We start from the raw sequence: 22767 nt of genomic DNA, 5'->3' as shown, positions 1-22767 counted from the left end.
ATCATGGAGTTAAATGCTTCATAAAGTGAAGTAGCTGAACACGATTATACACTGGTGTGCAAAAATTAAGGACGAGACTTTTTTTCAATATAACTTTGTACAAAAGCTTTCCAAATCAACACATTTAATACCGTAAGATCCCCAATACGTAAGGACATGAGTAATGTAAGTAACACTTACTAAAAGAGAAATCAGAGGGATAAAAAGAAGCTTTATTGAAAAAGTAGCATGGAGCGCAATGCGACTGAAGGCCGAAACATTCCTGTGATGGGTGTCCAGCAAGAAACATCCGGTCTTTAATAGGGGATATGATCTCCCCTGACTGCTAGGCAGGTTTCACAGCGTCTGCCCATGCTGAGAATGAGGGTGTCAATGAGTTGTTGAGGCATTGCTGCCCATTCGTCTTGCAGCGCCAATCGAAGCTCCGGAATCGTTACTGGTGGTAAGGTACGAGCTGCCAAGCGTCTGCCTAGAAAATCCCATACATGCTCGATGGGATTGAGATCCGGAGATCGTGCCGGCCAATCCATACGTTCAATATCCTCACTCTCTAAGAGCTGTTCGGCAGCTACTGTGCGATGACATGGTGCATTGTCGTTCATGAAAAGGAACTGCGGACCCATAGCGCCTCTAAAAAGACGCACATATGGAAGAAGAATCTCGTTACAATAACGGGTCCCGTTGACTGAACCTGCTTCGAAGATGTGAAGGTCTGTACGACTACCAAGCATGATGCCTCCCCAAACGAGAACACCGCCACCTCCATACCTGTCCCTTTCAATGATGTTCGAGGGAAGATTGCGGCTTCCCCGCTCTCTCCAGATGAGTATGCGATAAGAATCGCTGCTCAGACTGAATCTGCTCTCATCTGTAAAGAGTACTCGTCCCCATTCATTGTCTCTCCAATTCCGGTCTTCCCGGCATCACAGAGAACGCCTTCTCCGATGGGCAGGCGTTAGAGGTACACACCGTACAGGGCGTCGTGCAAACAGACCACCACCGTGCAGTCTTCTGGCCACGGTAAAACGCGATATCGGTCGTCCAGTCGCCTATGTCGTGTGTCTAGCGATTTCTCCCGCTGTCTGCCGCCTGTTTCTTCTGGCTTGTAAGGCAATATACTGGTCACCTGCGGGTATGGTTCCTCGTGGACGACCACTACTAAACATCCGGATAGCTGTTCCTGTAGTTTGAAATTATCTCCAAAGTCGTGAAACGATGCTGTAAGCAATTCCGAACTCTGCAGCCACACTTGTCACACTTCGGCCTTCCTCCAACTTCCCAATGATTCGACCTCGGGTAAAAGCATCCAGATGTCGTCTAACAGATTGATTATTCGCCATTTCTCGCTGAGGCAGCAACTCGGTGTGATTTTAACTGCTATACGGCGTGCAATCTCTTTGCCAGAAATACTGATCTTACACCGACAACATGATTTATACTACTCAGACACTCCCCCATTACGTCTACCTGCCTATCTGCGCATGTGCTACCGTACATCCCCTTACTTAATCTTTTGAGTGCTCCTTCTGTCCGCTTTGCCTCTTCGTTCAGCTGATATGCTAATTTTTCGACTTCGTCCTTAATTTTTGCACACCAGTGTATAAACATGCATACTCCGGCCATGATCTCTATAGGGTATATTCTATAGGATATTATTCCATTTTTTTAGTATTACTGTTAAGAACTGTATTGTATTTAAGATATTAAAATATGTATTGTGTTGGATTCCAAAATTTTTGCATTTCTTTTGGCACTATTTTTGGCTTTATTTTTTCATCAGCTAGATAGGAGAAGGCTATACACTTTCCATGGCATACTAGCCTTAATGCTGTCCTGCATTTTAATAACAGGCGAGCGATATAACCGCTGAACATTGGTAGTTTGACCCAATGTTATTTATTATACTACGAGGTTTCTCTTCTTGACCAAGGTCAACCAGCGTGGTGACGCCGACGTTTCGCTCCAAAGCAAGGTTTGTCCCACTTCCATGAGTAAATTGACATACATCACTGAGCAGATACGTCAGTGTCTCGAGCGTCGGAACGAACGACGTAAATACGAGCCATTTTCCCTTAAGAGTTTTCCACGAAGGCATTTCTTCCCTTACACAGATAGCCTTTCGGTACATTGCCATAATATAAATAATCCTTAGTCCAGCATTATGATTACCGAACGTATATTTTAGTAATAGTTTTCATTTAGTCATTTTTACTTGTAATGAACTTTGCTTTAATGAACGTTCTCTCTTTCTATCTCTATATGTGTGGGTATATAATATGCAATTCATGATTTTAATTTTTATCCTTAATTTTAGGAGATTCCTTTTTGGTTCCGAAGACGTGGGAATCTAACCAATCGTGTTGAAAACGAACCCTTCTAAGAACCACTGTAATTCCATATTTCTTGGAAGTAAAATGCATGAAGTGCTCAAAAAGTGAATAACAAGGTAAGAACATTGTCTGTACCTCTCTAATTTCTGTTTATCAACATAACTGTTCCTTACAGTGCAAATTATTCTCCTTAAACAAGATACAGAGGAATGGGCGCTTTTAGTAAAAATGCGCCTATTATATAAATGTATTGTCTGTTCAATTATATTTCCTTTTATTAAATAATACTCATATTAAAATAAAGAACTGTTTTATAAGGTATGTATAAATTTAAATGCTCCACTAAATCTGTGTGATTAATATTTAATAAAGATTGTACAGTTTTTATTTTTTTAAATTTTTCTTTGCGGCCATCAAAATCTATACTGCATTTAACAATATGAAGTGTGCATCTGAATCTACTGTGCAGGTTTTTTTTTATCTTTAATTATTGAAATTTTATGTATTAAGTATAATAACCTCGCGCAGTTTTATATGCATAACATGTGTTTATGGATCCATTTTTACGTGTTTATATTCAAAGGCTTTGCATCCACTTACATTATATACCGTGTTTCCTCACGCATTTTCCTCTTTTTAATTTTATCGTCCGAAAATCGAGAGAGGAAAATTATAGAAGTATTTAATTTCCAAAGAACACGGTTACAAAGGAAAAGTAGTCATGGATTATCTATCATAACGCGGCGTGTCAGGTTGACAGCAACTCTCAAATGGGACAACGGAGGAATAAAGGAGAAGCGGGCGAACAGAAAACCCGGATTTTGAAAGATCGAACACATCTACAGTAGATAAGGCTACAATGAGCTGGAATGTAAATAACAGAAGTAAGGAGATATCACATGTTAGGAAAGTGTCCTAAGTTTGAGAACAGCTGCCACCTTCGGGTAACTTAACGAAGAATCTGCACAAAATATGTTTCAAATAATAAGTGAAAGGGAAAATAAAATGAATGAAATGCTAATGCAAATTGAACACACGGCATCAAAATAAAAATAATCAAGGTAATACAGTTTACCAATAAATTAGCTGTCAGAGAGAAGAACTATATATTGGGTTATTCGAAAAGTAATTTCGTTTTTCCCAACAGAGAGATTAATTGTATTTTTTCACTGCTAACTTCACACTTTAGCCGCATAATCATCACACATTTTAACAACTAATATTACAAGACTTGTTTGTGAAAAAGTTCGATTGATTCTACTTCGTAGTTTTTGGTTGGTGCACTTTCAAATATGTAAAGTGAAAAGCAGCATTTTCGTCATATTTTACCTTTCACTATCAAAAAGGTTAAAATGCTGTTCAAGCAAGAAAAAAGGTATCCAATGTGTATGGAGAAGCTGTATTGATAGAATACCAGTACCAAAACTGATTTGCAAAATTTCCATCTGGCAGTTTTGACCTTGAAGATACACCACGTTCTGGAAGGCCAGTTCAAGCTGATGAAGACACAATAAAGGCACTAACTGATGCAAACCAGCGAATAACATTTCATGAGATCGCTGAGAGATTAAATTTATGAAATTCGACCATTCATGGTCATTTGAAACGCCTCGGTTTAATCTCGAAATTCGACATATTGGTTTCTCATGTTCTTAAGCTTATCTTTAGTTTCAACTGGCCCTCCAGAACGTGATGCATCTTCAAGATAAACAAAAACTACGAAGTAGAATCTATCGAACTTTTTCACAAACAAAGCCTTGCTATATCAGCTGTCAAAATAATGATTGTGCGGCTTTAGTGTGAAGTTGGCTATGAAAAAATAAAATTAAGCTCTCTGTTGAGAAGAAACGAAATTACTTTCCGAACAACCCAATGAAATAGAAGAAGGAGAAAATTATGCGAATATTTTAAAAATTTTCAGAACTTAGCGCTAGGTTAAGGGGAGAATACGTTAGGAAATACAGTATACGTCAGGTTATGTTTTATGTGAATGAATGCACCGCTAAGATGGCATCCGACCACGGAGGCGAACCAAGCGTAATTATACATCATCACCGCGTGGAAATCTACTAAGTTACAATGTTTGACTGTTATGTACTAATAACAGTTTCTATATTTTACAAAGTCTTTCTTATCCAAAGTTAGTTCATATTAACACATGATCTGAGTACCTGAAACAAACGCTCAAATTTATACTTCTTGCTGAATGGAAAATAAGCCTTACTAATAAAACTACCAGTTGTTTGGGCATTATTTAGCTTGATAACTGCAGACTCTAAAAGTTATCCTGATTATCTGCGTTAAGTTCTGATAATTTCAAACATAATGTTATTCACAGTGGTTTCCGCATGCGCAGTGTCTTGAGATTTTCTGTATTTTACCAATTTCTTTTTTTGAGTGTGCTGCACGTCCACGTTGCTCAGTCACAATCCGTTGGTTTCTTTGCCAGATTCTTGTATTAACACAATAAAAGTAATAATGCTCCGTGTCACCTTCCTCTTCGCACTCACAGAAGGGAGTATACTTAAGTCTGAATCTGTTGGGTATACTGGGAACGACCCATGACCTGCCAATAATTGTGTTAGGCTATCACGATAGATCTTGATTTCCATGTTAACTTTTGGCAATAAGCGAAATATCTTTCGTCCTATCTCTGCCTCTGGCCATTTACTTTGCCAATTTTATAGCAAGCTTATCAAAGTTGCTCTTTTAATGTGAAACCAAGGAAGTTTTGTAGGTTGTTCTAGTAATTCCGTGCCTTTAATTGCTTGCTTGGCCAGAAGATCTGCTGCTTCGTTGCTTTGAATCCCTGTATGAGCGGGAACTCATTTTAGAGTGGATTTATATGAGATAGGCATAGTTATAAGCTGGTTTTGAATTTGATATACCAAGGGACTCCTGCTGTTTTGTCCTGCGATAGCCTCTAGACTTTACGCTGAATCGCTGAGTATAGAGAATTTCTACTGCTGGTTTGTATTATTGTGTCTAACTGCAGCACTAATGGTAAGAAACTGCCTGGTATACCAAGTTGTTCAATTGTAGTTTCTTTTTCGATTTAAATGTTACAGTACCATTTTCCAGTTTACAGAAGGCGCTACCCGTGATGTTCTCCATTTTGGAGCCATTTGTAGAAAGGTTATTATTGCTACTTTGAATTGGTTCGTCATTTATGTTGATGCCTTCGGAGTGATTAAAAGGAGCTGGATGAAAGGTTTTTCCAGATGTTTTGCTGCTCATAGCCCGAGTGGTGATAACTATGACACCAGACTGTTGACGTTTGATCCAGCCTAGTCTCCCTTGCGAGAGTTGCTTCCCTTTCAAATATCAGATCTAGGCGTTGAATTCTTGCCAGTTGTTGTAAGGCTGGTGCTGACGTGGTGTAGTACGCCGTGCATATTTAAAGGGGATGTTTATGTATTATAATTTTAACAGAATAGTCAAGAGCAATGTCAATAGACAGACAGGTTCAGACTCTTCTGAATGCTGCAGTTGAATGAAGTCGCTTCATTTGCAGAACTGAAATAACAAAGACACAACTTGGGAGCAAACGATAAGCCATTGACGTCACACAACGCTAGTGACGTCAATTATTTCTAGTTGCGAGGAGCAAACCTTGTAGTACAGTAACTTGATAAAACAGGAAATGAGCCAACAAAATTTTTAATTTAAATACATACTTAAGAAAATGTGTGTTTAAAGAAGACACTTCTTTGACGCTTGTATATTAATAAATCTCAGCATTAGTATACATATGCATATATGTATAGTGAAATCTCCGTAAGACAACCATTCTTGGTACAAGACGATTTTTGACCCACCGGTTGCCGAATGGATTTGATCGCTAAACACTAATAGTTTAACGTAGTTAAATCCCGGTAAAGTGGCGGCGTCATGGGCGTTTTTGAAGATTTCGCCATATTGTAAAGTAAATACGAACCAGAACGTAGAAAGTGTTGTACGAGGGCTACTCTTCCGTTAGGCCGGTAGCCATAGTGTGCTTCACCGTAATCAAATAATCAATTCAATTCAAGCGATTTTGGCCTTTTTTGGAAGTAGTCGCGAAGAAAAAGTGATTCTGATTGCTGACACATATTCTTTATATTTTAAGAAATTTCATTACATTAAACTTTATTATAGCACTTTTTTGGAAGGGGCAGAAAAAATATATCTAAAATTATGCTTTTGTCCTCGAGTAATGAAATATTTGAGCTACCTCTGAAGGTCTATAAATTTTCGTTGCCAGGAAAAATTTTAAAGTCCCTAATTTTTTTTTTCAGAAGAATATTTTTAATTAATGGAAAAGATATAAGTTATATTCTCAAAAATTTCTAGGCTATCCTCAACTGAATAAAGGATATTTATTTAATAGTTCAATTTACATCCCGTTAGTTCCTCTGTTTGATTAAATGAGAAGAGATCTTTTAATTAATTTTCTCCAAAGTTCTGAACAAGACACCTTTTGGTAATTATATCATTTTCTCGCTTCATTAAAGAGGGTAAGTATTTGTCGTTTGCATAAAAACTAATAACTGCTGAATTACTTTGTATGCTTAGCTCTTAAATTATCTTATGGTTGGAGGAACTCTTAAAATATGCTAAAGCAAATTAATTCGAATTGTTAATACGATTCTGTTCCTGAAGAGCAACAAAATAAAGGATGGAACCTTAAAATATTAATTTGTGATATCCTGGTGTTTGGTTTAAAATTACATTTTTTTTTTTTTTTTTTCCCTATTCTCAACCAATATTCTTATACAGTTTGCACGCTAGGCTGGTATCACACATCCATTTATTTTAGACGAACATCTAGTTGAGACAATTTTTCTACCTGCTTTACCATTCGGGGAAAAAAAAAAAAAAAAAAAAAAAACGCACGATTTTACTTTTTTTTTTGCAAAAAATTTCAAGTTGTTCATTTTCAAAAGCTAATGAACTGAACTATCAGCATCAAATTCTCCGTCATCAATCATCACTTATATTGGAGAATTAGTTTCTTCTTTACATAGTAACCCCAAAACCATGTGCGGTGATTGGCTGTTTCATATCATGTGATAAAATAGAAAATTTTTTCTGAAGTGTTGTTCTTCTGAAATGCTTTTAATGTGTGATACGACCTTTAAACAAACTGAATTACTTTTTCTCAACCAATAACTTCCTGCCTAATGGATAAAACCATTAAATATTGGTTTTAGGTTTCAACTCTGACTTCCTGCGAAACAGATGTGCTTATACTGAACTTTACTTATGTATGCTTAAAAAAAAAAAAAAAAAAAAAAAAAAAAAAAACTGCTGATTTTCTGGGTTACCCATGGAAGCAAATCATGGAAACTCCGAACTATGAATTTTCTTATATATATTTGTGATGTTGCGTGGCCCCAACTTGCCCGCAACAGTAGTAGTGACTGCTATGAACTGGAAATTACACAAACTCTTAAGAAGGATTTAACTCCCTTTTTATTCCACTTTAGAAGTTACAGATGCGTGCACTTGACGCTCACAAACTACGCCGACCCGGCGGTTAAATAAAAATAAGAAAGTACAACTAAAAACAGGATGAATAAATAACAAGTCACTACCTACGAGGCTCTATAAACGTGACTAACTTAACCGCGTTCTAAGATACAGCTGAGATTTCAGCAAACTTTCTGAATAAGAAGTTGAAAGATTCAACTAACTGCCGAAGTAGGCACACAGGCCGAAACGCGCGGTTCTTAAATTTCTACCTAGCAACCTTCACGCTCGTGAATCAAGAAAGCACACCTACAAACTCGTTTCCCTTCTATTTAACTCAAATTACTTCTGCTGAAAATTTGAATACTCTGCGCGTTCTACTAAAATTTATATACTCTGGCTTTGGCAATTCCAGGGGAAAGTATAGGCTTGACAGGAAAGATAGCTTAAAATAAATGTTAGTTAAAATAAATATAAACCCTACATATTTATTAAAAAATCAGTAGCTGGACTTCAGTTCTGAAAATGCTCACGAATTGATTTGTCAAATTTTATTTCGAAGTGCTATTTTATCACTGAATTAGAATCTTTTTTGGTTGATGAAGTCTAATAGAGTTTCAGCAGAAGTCACTGTTTTATCTCATGTTTTCAATCTCATTCTTTGCCTCTTTAGTTTGTTGCGACATTTGATAGGATATCTGCATCACTCAAGCATTGAAGACCCAACTCAGTCGAATCGTTATCGAACCAATCCTCGATATTTTCCCGGTTGACATTTAAGTACAGATACGACATATACATAAGAAACAAAAGAAAAATATCAGTAATCCTAACGATGCCTTCGACTGCGCACATGGCCGAACAAATTATACGAAAAAAATAATTGAAACTAAACCCGAAGAGGAAATTCAGTGGATTTTAGATTTGAGTACGCGGGCGGGGCATCACGACTCACGGATAATCAGCAAACCGGATAATCCTTACCTAGATAATCGAGAAACTCCGTGCATTATGATAGAAGGCTGAAATAATTAATCATGTTAGTTAACTTGAAGTACAGAAAATACAGAAATGAGTACCCCAAGCATCCGCTCCTGCCAGCAACAGCAATTTACGGTTTCTATGGACTTTGGATGGTAGTTACTCATTTGTATGCTAGAGTTGATGTGTCGCATTAGCTGGTGGATTTTGTCATGTTAGTCTTTTGCAACTATTGACCAAACGTTTCGAATTGGTGAGAGATATGGAGAAGATGCCGACCAAGATTAGGATCAAACACCTTACTTACTGAAGAAGCGGAAGATAGAGTGAGCAACACACCGTTTCGAATTATCTTGTTGGACCAACGTAGGTCCCAAAGATACGGCACAGTCGTATGCGTTGAAACATTAATAATATAATGGGCTGATAAAAGTATCGAATATGCGGACTAGAAGTGAACGGAAGCTGTACCCAGTGACATTCTGTAGAGTCTCACTTGTTTTGGTAACATACATTAAGTCAAGATTCCTTTGTAGAGCTAAGCGACTTATCGCTGTGTCTAGGTAAACAACTAAAAATGTATGAAGGGTGTAAAGGACCATTTTATTAAAGTTAAATTGATATAACAATGAAGACTATAAGTCCATATTCGTTCCCCTTGATGCTTCCACACACAGTTAAAATTATTATAATACTGCACGCGGATGCAGAATTCGTCACAAAAGACAACATCGCGCTATTTGATTTGCGTTGTTGTACGCGACGTGTCACTGTAAGGATGTTGAGAAATCAAAGCAATCGTCGCCTTGCAGACAAGCTTTGGTACTACAGATGTCGTCACACTATGTATGCGGATACTTGGTGCTGTGTAAGACACCGAATTTTCTGATCCATGGTACTGACGTAGTTGTATAATCAATAATAGCTATGTCTGCTATCTTAGGAATTGGTGAATAAGGGTTGTTGAGATCTTACTCGTCACTGACCCGTTATTTGCAAATTCTCGCAACAGGTATTGAATCTCGTTTAACGCTCAGAGCTGAACGATCCGCCATGGAACTGATTCAAGAAGCCTATTCACCATAATGAGCAAATTTACTCTGATTCCAGAAAATTGAGTTGTGTCTCTTTTACAGTTCACATACAGCTCTTACCGGAAGCGTGCCAGGGATAGAGACCTGCTAGTCGTTCACGAATTTGATTCACATTACTGAGCGAGTGAACGCCTTATTCGCGAAAAAAATAGCTGAGCTTTTGTTGAAAGCGTCCTGGAAAAGTTCGCTTTTCATTTTAGGGGAGAAAAGAATGTATATATTTCCATGTTAGTAGTGAGTTTAATTTTCTATTTGTCATTTCAAAACTTTTTAAAAAAATCTTATTCTAGTATTTTATTGTTAGTTCTGCGTGAGAAGGAGATTTTAAGGAATTTCAAAATTACATTTGAAAGATATCAGTTCTGGGAGTTAGTGTTTGATTGAGTCGATTTTTTTTTTCGATCTCATTACTTGTTCGATTCATTTCACTCTTCATTCCAACCCCCCTAATCGTTCGGATCCCGATTCTTTTCGCTCTTCGCGTCAGTCTCATTTAGCCGTCCCGATCTCACTTCTCATTTAATTCTTTTCGTTCTTCGCTCCATCCGGGCTAACCGCTGTTGATTCACCTCTCGTTCAGGATCTTTTTTCTTCAAGATTTTTGTTAGTGAGCGGTGAGTCATGAAAAAATAACCGATTCATTTCAGTGAGCAAAAGCTTCTGATCGGATTCCATAACAAAGCAGTTTGTCCACATCTGCTAACGCCAGCAACAATTGCGTGTTGAAATTCGCAGTCCCAGTACACTACAGATTCTTTCACGATGTAATTCTGGGATGTGTTCGTATAATTTTTTTTTTTTTTTTTTTTTTTTTTTCCCCTCTCTCTCTTTTTTTTAGTCCAAAGGGATTTGAATCCCGAAGGACTATTAGTTTCGTTTTGGCATTTTGCGTCGGACTCATAAATGTCGGTTCACTTTTCAAACTGTTGCCACAAAATGTTAGAGTCCTGCATTATATTTGAAGAAATTAAATAATGAAAAATCTGCATAAATGTATGTATATTTCTCGTATTGTGATAAAACAACGGTACATAGAGTCATCGAATTTTGAATAACGTAATCCTCCAACGAATATGAGCATGTGGAAGACCAAATTTGAAATTTGAAATTTGTTTTATGATCGATTTCCTATTTTTTAAAACTTTGACGAATTTTTGATTAACAAACTCAAGGATTTCAAAGCGAGCAATGGCAACGTTGTGCAGAAAAAACATTTTATCTCCAGCGCGTGAGTCTCTGTATCGGAAATTCTAAAGATATGCTCGTTTTAAAACTATTTTGCGATATTGCTGTTGCACTGGATCTTATGGTTTAAGTGCGAGGAACATGATATTTAATAAAGAAAGGTAACACACAAAATGTTAAAAAACGCCCCTTTGGACGTAATTTAAAATCTGAAACATTTCAGTTTTTTTTTTTTTTTTTTTTTTTTTCAATTTAAAATTTTTTTTAAAGATCTCGAAAGTGTATTATTATATTCGGTTAGCAATAAAATCATGTCACTTCGCCCCTAAAAAAATAGAATTCATCATTGCTAATCTATATCTATGGTCCATAAGACATTTAATTTACCTTCGATATATGTTGATTATTGGCAAAACGAAATTAATTTATTTATAAAGTCCTTTTAAGCCTGAAGTTCTTTTATCATTATTTAGAAATAAAGATTTAATTTTATGAGTTAGCAATATAAGGTAATATTTTTATTTAAGAAAAGAAGTGAAATATCTTTTCTCTCTCTCTCTCTCTCTCTTTCTCTCTATATTTTTTCTAACTAACATTTTTGATGATAAACTCTTCCATAAGCATTTGGATTGTAATATGAAGTTTTCAAAAATTAAGTATTATTTTATTTATTTATTTATTTATTCTTTTACTTAAATAATTACAACAGTGCTGATATCTTGACTTTTTTTCTAGTAGCCAAAGGGACAATTTTCCTAGAAGGACTATTAATTTCGTTTTGGCATTTCGCGTCGTTCACTAGAAAGCGGCGTTTCACTCTTCAAATTGTTTGCCACCAAATATTAGAGTCTGCATTATATTTAAAGAAATTAAACAATGAAGAAGCTGCATGAATGTATGTATGTTTCTCGCATTGTGAAAAAAGTAGTGGTACTTAGAGACGTCTAATTTTGAATAACGTAGTCCTCCACTCGAATATGGGCATCCGGAAGTCGGAATTTGTTTTATTACCTATTTCATATTTTTAAAACTTTAATGAATTTTTGATTAACAAATTCACCTATTTCAAAGAGAGTAATGCCAACACTGTAAGGGAGGAAGATTGTGTATCTGAAATTCTAAAGATATGCTCTTTTTAAATATTTTATGATATTGCTGTGGAATTTTATAGTTTAAGTGCGAAGAACATGATATTTAATAAATGAAGGTAACACAGAAAACGTTAAAAAAACGCCCCTTCGTGCGTAATATAAAATGTGAAAGCTTTCGGATTTTTTTATTTATTTTATGTATTTATTTGTTTATTTTTTTTATTTTTTTATTTTTTATTTATTTTTTTTTTTTTGTAATCGAGTTTTATTGCATATAAGCTGAAAAAAATGATCGATTGTGTAAAGAGAGAAATACTGATGATTGCGACCACAGCCATATCGCTATAGATAGACAGAAGTCGATCATATTTCGATTGCGAAGAAGAAAGTTTAAAATTAGGCTTATCATTGGCAAGTTGTGGAAATCGTCGAATCAGGGTTTTAATTCAGCCGCAGCCCACCAAAATCTAGCTCTGTTGCTTCTGAATTTTTGAGTGAATGTTTATTTCCAGCCAGAATTCTAAGTAAGACGAATTAGGACTTCAAACCTTTATTGTGGCATTAGGGAAAAGATATATTTGTTCGTGTCCCCCCCCCTAGAATCAAGAGAAATGTAGTCATTTAAATTTTCTCGTATATTCCTGATCTCTTTATCCTGTTTGTGCAAGAGACTGTGTTTCTTATTTTACAACTCTAATATATAGTTCTTTGGGGTATCAAGGCAAACCGAAATTACTCGTTTTTTTACGCATCATAATGTTTCTTTGTATGCACTTCCATGGAATTATGCTGTGAATAAAATATAGTTTCGACGAGGAACTGTTTGGTTATTACGTAACATTACAACATAAAAATAAAATGTGGGAGTGGGACGAAGTGTTTCCTGTTAGAAACAAGAATAATGTTATTTTGAAATTGCGGTTTCTGTTTAAAAGTAATACTTAAGCGTTAGAAAACTGCTTTTTCAAAAATTTCAAGGAAGATGGGTACCACAGTGAGTTAACTATGGCTCTATGCTATTATACTGTGTATCCTCGCTTATTTTTCGCTTTTTTTTTTTTTTTTTTTTTTTTGTACTAAGTAAATGAAGTATTGTAATGTTGAAAAATTTCGGTCCATTTGGACGATTTTTTTGCGTGACATCTGTAGGTAAGGGCAGAGTAAAAGGGCTCTTTTTTCCAAAACGGATTGTAAATTGCATTTAAAATGGATTCAAAAGCTTATTTTTTGTGATGTCTTTTTTATATATATATATACATATGTATGTATATGTGTATATCGCATAACTCGAAAACGATTAGATGTAGAACTTTGAAATTTTGATTTGGAACTGCTATAATATCTAGTTCGCCACTAAGTTTTTTTCTGTTGCAATCGGCAGCACCAAACGTATATATATATATATATATATATATATATATATTACAACAAAAAAAATGTAAAAGGAACACAAAAATTCCTTTTAAGAAATTTATTAAGTTCCTTTTTTTCGATGTTGTTTTTCGTGGTTATTTTTTCCACAGTATATTTAATGACACGAATTTTTAGTTTATGAATTTGATTAACTTAAATCATAAACATAACATTGTGCCAGAATGACAGAAAAAACCATAGAACTTTACATTATGTACATTGAAATAAAAATTTTTAAAAAAATTGGTCTAAAATCAATATATGCTAATCCGAAATTCAAAAGCAAGTATAAATAAACAGCAAAACTAATAGTCATTTAAACAAAACTAAGAAATTGGGAGGACCCCGATTATGTTAAAAACTAAACTTTTAATACCAAAAAAACGACAAACTGTTCATAGAGATTTCTATAAATAAAAAAGTCAAATCTTATATATATATAATTAATATAACAATGAATATCTAACAATATTTATTATCAGTTTATTATTCTAAAAATTATTCTGTAAATTTATAATTCATCTTGTTTGGATTTAACGTTACACACGTTATATATCTATGAAAGTTTTATTAACTTATGCCATACAAATGAGTTATGTGTTGTCCACACCAGATTTTTTAACCAATATTATCCTCCGAAAATCGAGATGGGCAAATTATGCGAATAATTTAATATCCGAATGACGCGGTAAGAGTAAAAACATAATGAAAAATAATCATGGATAACTACGAGTAACTATCGCAGTATTATATTTTTTAATAAAAGGTATTCGCTGATTACAAATTTGTAAGGCCCAAAAATTTTTTTTTTTTTTTTTTCAGCCTTAATTTTCATTGTAACACCATTATGAGCCTTTTAAAGTAAAATCTATAAATACTATTATGCACTGAATAATTTATGTCCCTAAGATATTGTTTAAATGTCATTAAAGTATTGCTAAATCATTTAAAGGTATTGTAAAAATTAATGCCATGACAATTAGTTTTAATGCCCCGGTTTTTACCTAAATTAATTTCTTTGAATGAATTAGTTCCAGTTAATCGTATTGCGTGCGAAGAATATATTAAGCTGTTTTATCACCTGCAGTTTCACGGTGAAAAAGATTATTACTGAAAACAATTAAGGCGTACTTCTTCTAAACCCAGTTTGTGGCCCATTTAATCTCTATGAAAGTAGGTACACAATGTATTGGCGAACGTTTTGGTCGCCGGTTAGCAACCCTTTTGGCGCCTACATCCGACTGCATCCACTGAACCCAGAAGATTTCGAGGCTGCAGCCGCAGCATGTTTTGTTTTGACTTAGAGGAATTCACACGTGAGGATGGAGAAGTGTAATATTACATGAATTATTTAATATCTCTTATCAGAGGAATTTATTGACCAGTATTTTTCGCAAATGTTTTAAATTGCAAGCGAAGATTTCCAAAGGGCTTGAAAATACCCGTAATTTATGGGACTGAGGGGGCAAAAGTAAGTTATATAATGATTTCAGTTATTTTTATTTATGAATTGCCTTTTAAGCTATTGATAATGTTTATTTATTTTTGAATTAAATTTAGCAGTACAGAAAATATTAATTTGAAAGATAATTAGTAGTGCTCTGATTATTTATGATTATTAGTGCTATTTAATAATTATTATCTTAATAATATGAATGGTAGTAGTAGTAACAGCATATTTATTAGTAGGATAGTATTAAATGGACTTTTTTATTTGTTGTAAAACATATTATTTTTAAATGTAATTTATTGGTCTCATTATCTCTCTCTCTCTCTCTCTCTTTTTTTTTTTTTCTTTTTTTCTTTTTTCTTTTCTTTTCTTTTCTTTTTTTTTTTTTTTTTGTAAACTTTATTGATTGTTACATTAAAGGATTGTTAGTTGTTACATTTTATTATTTTGCTGTTCTGAAAGAATAATGTCAAAAATCCAAATACTAGAACTGACTGTAATGCACGGGAAATACATGAATTATGCTTATTTGTAATTATTAAAAAAAAACTGAAAATAATATAGCAAACAGTTACATCATTCTCCTTCTGATGATATAAAGAGTTAACCTTGCGGTTTGTTATTTATATGAACACGCAAAACAAATGAGAGCTATATGCCTACAGGCGGCAAGCCTTCACCGAGGACTTCCGCAAGGGAAATAAAGCTCCTATTCATGTTATACATAATTCTTACAGATACGTAATGTAACTTTTTTTAATTTTGTGTTAGTCAAATAAACTAAAGTATTCCAGTGATTGAAATATGCTTTTTTTAATAATATGTAAGAATTCTGACATTTCTTGGCTATATTTTGACATAATTAGAATCGCATGCATATAAAAATATGTTTTTTCCTTTACCATTTGTCTAAAATTATTTTAATATGCCAATTTTAAAAAGCATTTACAGATCTGAAATTGATTCACAATTATTTTTAAAAATTTTTCTATAATAAAAATTTTTATAGTTTATTATTGTCGAAAAATGTAGAAGTTTAAAAATTTATTAGTAAGAACTTATTTCTGTAATTCCAGATTTGGCAGGAAAATTCAAATACTTTGAATGTTTATCTTTTAATGTGTATAAATATGGTCATGATTGATTGTAAAATACCTGCTTTGTAACAATTCTTAGTTATTAGTTTTTCAAATCGGTCTTTGATACCTAATGTTAATACAGGTATTATCAATAATGAAGTGTTAAGAATACGAAATCATCATACGGCGTCTTGCCTTGAAATTACTTGTTTGTGCTTATAAAATATGTGTAGATTGTCATATTATTTTCTTTGTAAATGAAACTTAATGTTATTTTAGCTGAATTTAATATACGCTGATGTTTTGCACTTATATTTTATTAAAAAATTTCAGTGGAAATTTCCAGGTGAAGATATTTTTCTGTGTTCGGTAATTTGCTATTATTATCTCATAGTAACGTTTACAGGACAAAACATTAATATGTTAAAAAAAAGCTTAAACATATTCAAAATTCTTATGTACATAGCAGCTCATCCTTCAGCTTCTTTTCTTTAAATGGGTTATATCATGTACTTAATATTCAGCAACACTTACTTAACAATTATTATTACATAAAACAGATTTTATTAATTACGTCATCATAGAAAGCATATATACACGTACACGAAATACGTGTACGTATGTGTATGTGATCTTTTATGAAATATGTACATGCGAGTATGAAACACGAATCACGAAATCCGTGTACGTGTGTGTTTTTCATGTGGCTAAACATAGAAATTTAAAAACAAAAATGTTTCTGTGGAGATTATGCGGATCAATATTTTTTCCTCGTATTCCTTCTTGAAAATTGACGTGCGCATGTATATCTAAAAGGAGGTATTGTTAAAGGAATAATTCCTTTTAAAGCGTTTTAAGAAATAATCAGTAAGACATTTATTTTAATTATTGTTCATTGTTTAAACAGAACAGAAACTCAGCTTAATAGTTTATTTTTTCCATTTATTGTTATCATAAATTTTATTGTATGATAATTTTCAAATACGCGTTAAGAAAATACGAATTTTCACAAAATCCATCAAACTGTATTTGCTTTGCATTAAGAGGTTTACAGTGAAGAAATTTTAACATGGAATAAGACTTGGATGGATATAACATATTACAATTTCATAGACTTTTTATCCTTGGACGATAAATAAAGTTGAAATGGATTTCTTGCGAAGAATCTGGGAGCAGTTATAGCCATTTTATTTTGTTGAAACTTTGCCAGTTTTCACGATTGTTTTCGAGTTGGGAATTTTTTTTAGTATTGGGGGCATTTAGAGATAGATCTATTTAAATAATAATTTAATTGAGATATGCGGTATTTTCTGAATTCAATTTATCTGCATAATTTTTAATTAACCGAAAGTTTTGTGTATATTCTTAACGCTTTGATTTATTCTAAGATTTATAAATGTAAAAGATACTGAAGATGATGAATTCAGTTTGACTTGGCGTTAATATCTGTCAACGAAGTTCAATGCATTTTGAAAAATTAACGGAGTGCGCCCAAAGAAAAATTCTTTTGAAAGGAAAGAAATAAGCAAGGCTTATTCATGAAAGGATATATGTAAAAACTGTTGATAAATAGACCTGAAATTAAAATTATTAAAAAAAAATTGGCAGATTTAGTATAAATTCGAAAGCGACTTCAAAGGAAATGAGACACTGATAGTGATAAGCTCTTTATGCGATTTATTTATAGTTTCCCTTAGAAAGTCCTCCACGAAGACATCTTTTCCGTTAGGTAGATAGCAATGGAATTGTATGCCACAATTTGAATAATACACTTATTATATACGTCAATAATAGTTTTTAGCATTTATTAGAGGGAAGAAAGTTATATAGTAATTTCAGAAACTTTGAAGGCTCCAACTAGGAGAAGGAAAAATTAGTTAGCATTTGTTTTGTTTATGATTTCATATGATCAACTATTTAAAGTTATTTTGATATTTAACAATTAAATGCCTACTGAACAGTTCGGCTTAATATCGTAATCAGTTTTTATTTATTTAATTGATCGATTAGATTTGATTGAAAATGCCTTATTTCGCTCGTATGACTTACTTGCGCCTATGTTTAATTTCTAAAAAAATATTTTCTGTATCTGAATACCATACTTTGGAATAGTTCCCATAAATTCGCGTAACAAATTTAATTTTGTGCACAAAACTGTGATAGATTTAATTGTAAATAAGTGCATTTGCTTGTAATTAAATCGTAGATATTTAATTTTTTTATATAAAAACAATACATTTTGCATTTAAAAGTTTTTAATTAAAATCTGAAGTAGTCCCTTCTTCTTGAATCGAATCAACCAGCGATTTTGCCGCTCGGCCGGCCGTCTGCGTTATAGAAACGAAAGTTCACCTTTATGTATGGATTTCTATCTTTACCAGTTAAACAAAACACGTTTGTTATGTATTTCTGTCAATATAAGCATTACTAATTTACTAATTTGAAAAATTTTAAGAATTGTATTGTTAACCTATTTTCACAGGTGCTTATATTTAGAAAGATCATCCAACTCTTTTATCATAGTTTTTCGTCATCTCTCTCTGGTTTATTAATGATATATAACATAAAATGCAGAAGCATGGTCGTTTGTAGAAATTTTCATTGCTTTGAATATTTGCGTAGTGCGTGAGTTTTCCAAATTATTGGCGTAAATTTAATTTTGTGCACGAAACTGTGACAAAATTTATTGCAAGTAAGTACATTTGCTTGACATTAAATTGCAAGGATTTAATGGGAACACCGTATTTTGGATTTAAAAATTTTGAAGTTATACATATGAGAACGGCGTTTTTCCAATTGTTATTCTTTAAATAGTAGTGTACTTTCTGAAAATCTGGCGACTTCTACGAAGGTGGTTGCGTTAATACGTAAGTATATTTTGAGTTCTAGTAGAAATTATTCTGTAACTCATGAAATATTTTGTAAAAATAGAATCTTTGGACAGTGCATTTTGAAAATCTGTACATACATCGGGTTTTGTGTAAGCAGAACTCTTTATGCTACCTTTGTACAGACGTTGAATTTTTGGAAGCAATGTTAAATTGCATTTTATCATTGGGTAGCAATTATTTGTTGTCGTTCTGGACATATAATCATTTTGTTAAATTAGTTTACTAGACACGCGCTGGTTGTAAGCGAAGCAAAATTTTAAATTTTTAGTTATTTTTTTTTTAGCAGATGATCAAATTCTGGGAAGTACAATTACGTTGCGATTTTATGGTTGTTATGAATAATTTTTTTAAAGAGCGAGCGATTTATTGTCAGAATTTATGTTAATCTCATGTGTGTGGCTGCGCAAATTGAACTATCTAGAAACTTGCATAAAATTTACATCTGGAAAATTCCAGATATTCTAGAAATGTCTTTCCGAAGTAAAACTTTTTTTAAAGCAAATATATATATATATATATTAAGAAAAAAAAAATCTTTTATCGTTTGTTTACTGTGATGTGATTTTCTGCTAAATGTTCCCTATAAAAGCGGTCTTGTTTTTATAGCAGCTTTCACAATGTCGTTGAGAGGCTGAAATAGCCTTTTAAATCTTTCTTAAGTGCACACGCGAGCGTGACAGCATTTATAAGTTGGGGAGGGGGGGACCGACGCTGCAACTCTCCGTAGAGATAATCAGTATAAATTTATTGGTCAGTATTGCTGATTCGTTCAGGATAAATGTTTAAATATTTATTGCGGTTTCGTAATGTTGTGTTAAGTACTCGTAAAAGTGTAATATTTCTAACATTTCGTTGCAGAGCCTTTAAGAAAATCAATGATTTTATTTTTTAAAAGCATTCACTGAAATAGTTATATGTATCAAAAATAAGAGTTAGTTGAATGATTTCCTCAATTGGTAAACTTAAATCAGTACTTACCTATTATCCCGTCGCCCAGTAGCGGCCGAGCGGTAAAGTCGCTGAACACTGGTAGTTCGGTCCGAGTTTTCCTCATATGTAACGTGTGTACGAGCCAGTTTCCTTTAGAAAGTCCTCTACCAAGGCATCCCTACCCTTAGACAGATAGTCCTCGAGGCTTTGCTATAATTACACAAAGTAACCCTATTATCCTATCGACCGTGAAAGTTGGCGGAGATCGTGCCAGAGCTGTGCCTGCAGAATTCTTGTTGTTGTGACTTATCTGACTTGTCTGACACTAACATCAGAACAAGCTCACGAAATTCATCGTGGCAAAGGTGTGCAAGATGGCGCCTGTCATTGGCAAGAGACTTGACCATTATACAAGTGACTCCCCCATGCCGCACGGAGAATATACAGACATGCCTTCTCCGGGACTCAAACCCGGGCCTTTCGGTACCGCAGTAGGCTTCCCTAACCACTACACCATCTGGGTGGCTGAAGAATTTTGATGGAACTGATGCCTCTTTATTTAATAAACGCTTCGTTAAAAAAATGCTTACGTCAGTTTTCTACTGTTTTGAAGGCCCTCCGATTTTATAGTAAGCTCTATTCAGAGCGCTGTGAGTACAAAATTCTCACAGGTAATTGTTCTAGTCTGTTGCTATTTTGTCAGCCATATTCCACTGATCATATCGAGATATTAATGTACACTTTTTTGATTGTAGGATCTTAACTTTGTAAATAAACCACTGTTTCCTCTTCTGTAGAAGGCAGGCCCGAAATTTTAATCATTTTATTTCGTTGTACGAAGTAGAGTATTGCAATTATGTAAAATTTTGTGCATCATATTTCAACAGAAGTATCCAGTTTGGCTTTTTTTTTTTTTTTTTTTTTTTTTTTTTTTTTTTTTTTTTTTTGGCGTGACCTGTGTTCGTACGGACAGAATAAAGCACTCTTTATTTCAAAACGGTTCCTAAAATGGATGCAAAATAGGACGTCGGTATGTACCTACGCACGTATGTATCTCGCATATTTCAAAAAGATTAGCCGTAGAACGTTGGAATTTTGTACACGAAAGTCCGGCAATGTAGTCGTGTACCACCCTTTCCTATTGCAATCGGTTGTACGTAAAGTTTTCGCGTACACTCCTTACCCGGCCTTTATTTTCGCAGTCATGTATACTTCTAGTTACAGAAGTGTTTTAAATGGCAAAAATATTCAGGGCAATCTCATATTAAAAAGAAAAAAAAAAAAAGAGAATTTTGAACAAATAGCGAAATCTAATTTTGAATGCGGTTTCCGAGTTCCTGTACTTATATTTGGGAAAATTTTACACTCGTTATGAAAAAATAAAATTATAAGACGCTTGACTGACATACGAGAAAAATTAATCGGGATATTTAATTTCAAAATTTGCAATTTTTTATGTCATTTTCAACTTGCCCTGAGGAATCGGTTAATTAAATTAGAATAATTCGAGGAAATAAGTTAGATGGAATGCAACAAAAAAGTGTATAATTTAATAGACTACACAAGGATGTCGTATGGTTTCCACAACAACCCAAAAAAAGTGCAAGATAAAGGGTACAGCAGTAACAGTTTAATTTATATCTTTGTTCATACAAACAAAAACGTGACTTAGAGTTTTAATTTATTTTCCTATCTATCGCTTTGATATTTTTTTATGTATCAAGAGAGTTGGCAAATTCAGAGACAGCCCCGGGCGGTAAAAATCCCAATTACGCCACTGTATATTGTCAACTGTAGCTAAACGCAACTGCATTTGTCGAAGAAGCGTAAGTGGTTAATTACTTTGATATGCATTATGAATTCTATTCTGCCTCTGTGTTTAAATATTAAAGACCCTCTTGAGAGTAAAGAATTCTTCCACAGGTTAATGAACTTCCGAACGCGACAATTTGCGTGCTCCTGTGATCTCGAAACGTGCTTCCCAAGTGTGTACTCTCCACACACATCATTTGCATATAACCTCCAAGGTGCAACCGGCGGTTAAATATTATTATGTCAGACACCCCTAGACGCTCATTATCGCTTGAAATCGACACATGAATAGCTTATTTGATATTCCTAAGTCATTTAAGCTGCTTCAAAGAATTCCCTTAACGCATTTCTTTCCCCCTCTTTTTTTTACAACATTTTTTACGATATCCTAACCACTTACAGTTTTACTCTTATAATGTAAGGCGTATGTGTAACACGTATTCTTCTAAAGCAAGTTGTTGTTTATTTCTTGCATAATGCTGTAAACATTCAAAAAATGTTTTTTGACTTGTGCTTATATTTTGAATCGCAAATTGCTACATAATGGCTTCTCTAAAAGAAATTCAACCTGCTCCCTAACTTATAATGATTGTGGTTCCCTGCATTGATTTACATAGTTTAATGGCTTACTTCGAGCCGCATTACGCTGATGTAAATTCTTCAGAATGGAAATATTCTTCCAACAATCAGATTGTAATGCATTTGCAATGACATGGCGCGTTAAGTCACATAACAATACAAACATTCAGTTTGCTTTGTTGAAAATACTTTCATTCTGTTGGAAACGGCTGCTTTGTTTATTTATTTGTTCTTACCGAAAATAAGTAAATTAGAAAACGCATTGAGATTTTAATCAATGGGAAGTGATTTAATAAGGCATAAAGTTTTCTTTATTAATAAAAATGTAAAAAAATTCTTTGAGAATTAAGCAACTGTGTTTAATTTCATAACTGGAAAGCAGTAATGCGTGAATTTTGAATGTTTAGTATTTCACAATCTGATAAGTAAATCTAAGATTCGCTTATCTTTTGGCTTAACGAGGCCGAATGTAAGAAGCCAA

General features: G+C 33.7%; 1 protein-coding gene across 3 annotated transcripts in view; it reads left to right on the top strand.

Annotated features, from left to right (window-relative positions):
* Evi5 (ecotropic viral integration site 5) overlaps positions 1 to 22767 on the top strand; it is a 372412-nt gene that overhangs the window by 104518 nt on the left and 245127 nt on the right. The window contains exon 3 of one of the 3 annotated variants that reach the window (XM_085806704.1): positions 2315 to 2446. Coding sequence is in view for 2 of the 3 variants with exons in the window: in XM_035352652.2 (XP_035208543.1) it covers positions 14997 to 15016 (20 nt within the window). In the remaining variant the exon portion in view is untranslated. Of the gene's footprint in view, positions 1 to 2314; positions 2447 to 14813; positions 15017 to 22767 lie in introns of those variants that run through there. The other 2 variants (XM_035352652.2, XM_085806705.1) reach the window with 2 other exon arrangements.

The sequence above is a fragment of the Stegodyphus dumicola genome, chromosome 12, assembly GCF_044657685.1.
Source record: "Stegodyphus dumicola isolate Sdum_Otavi_A_Nest chromosome 12, ASM4465768v1".
Taxonomy (NCBI): Eukaryota; Metazoa; Arthropoda; class Arachnida; order Araneae; family Eresidae; genus Stegodyphus; species Stegodyphus dumicola.
This window is presented reverse-complemented; position numbering and strand designations above follow the sequence as displayed.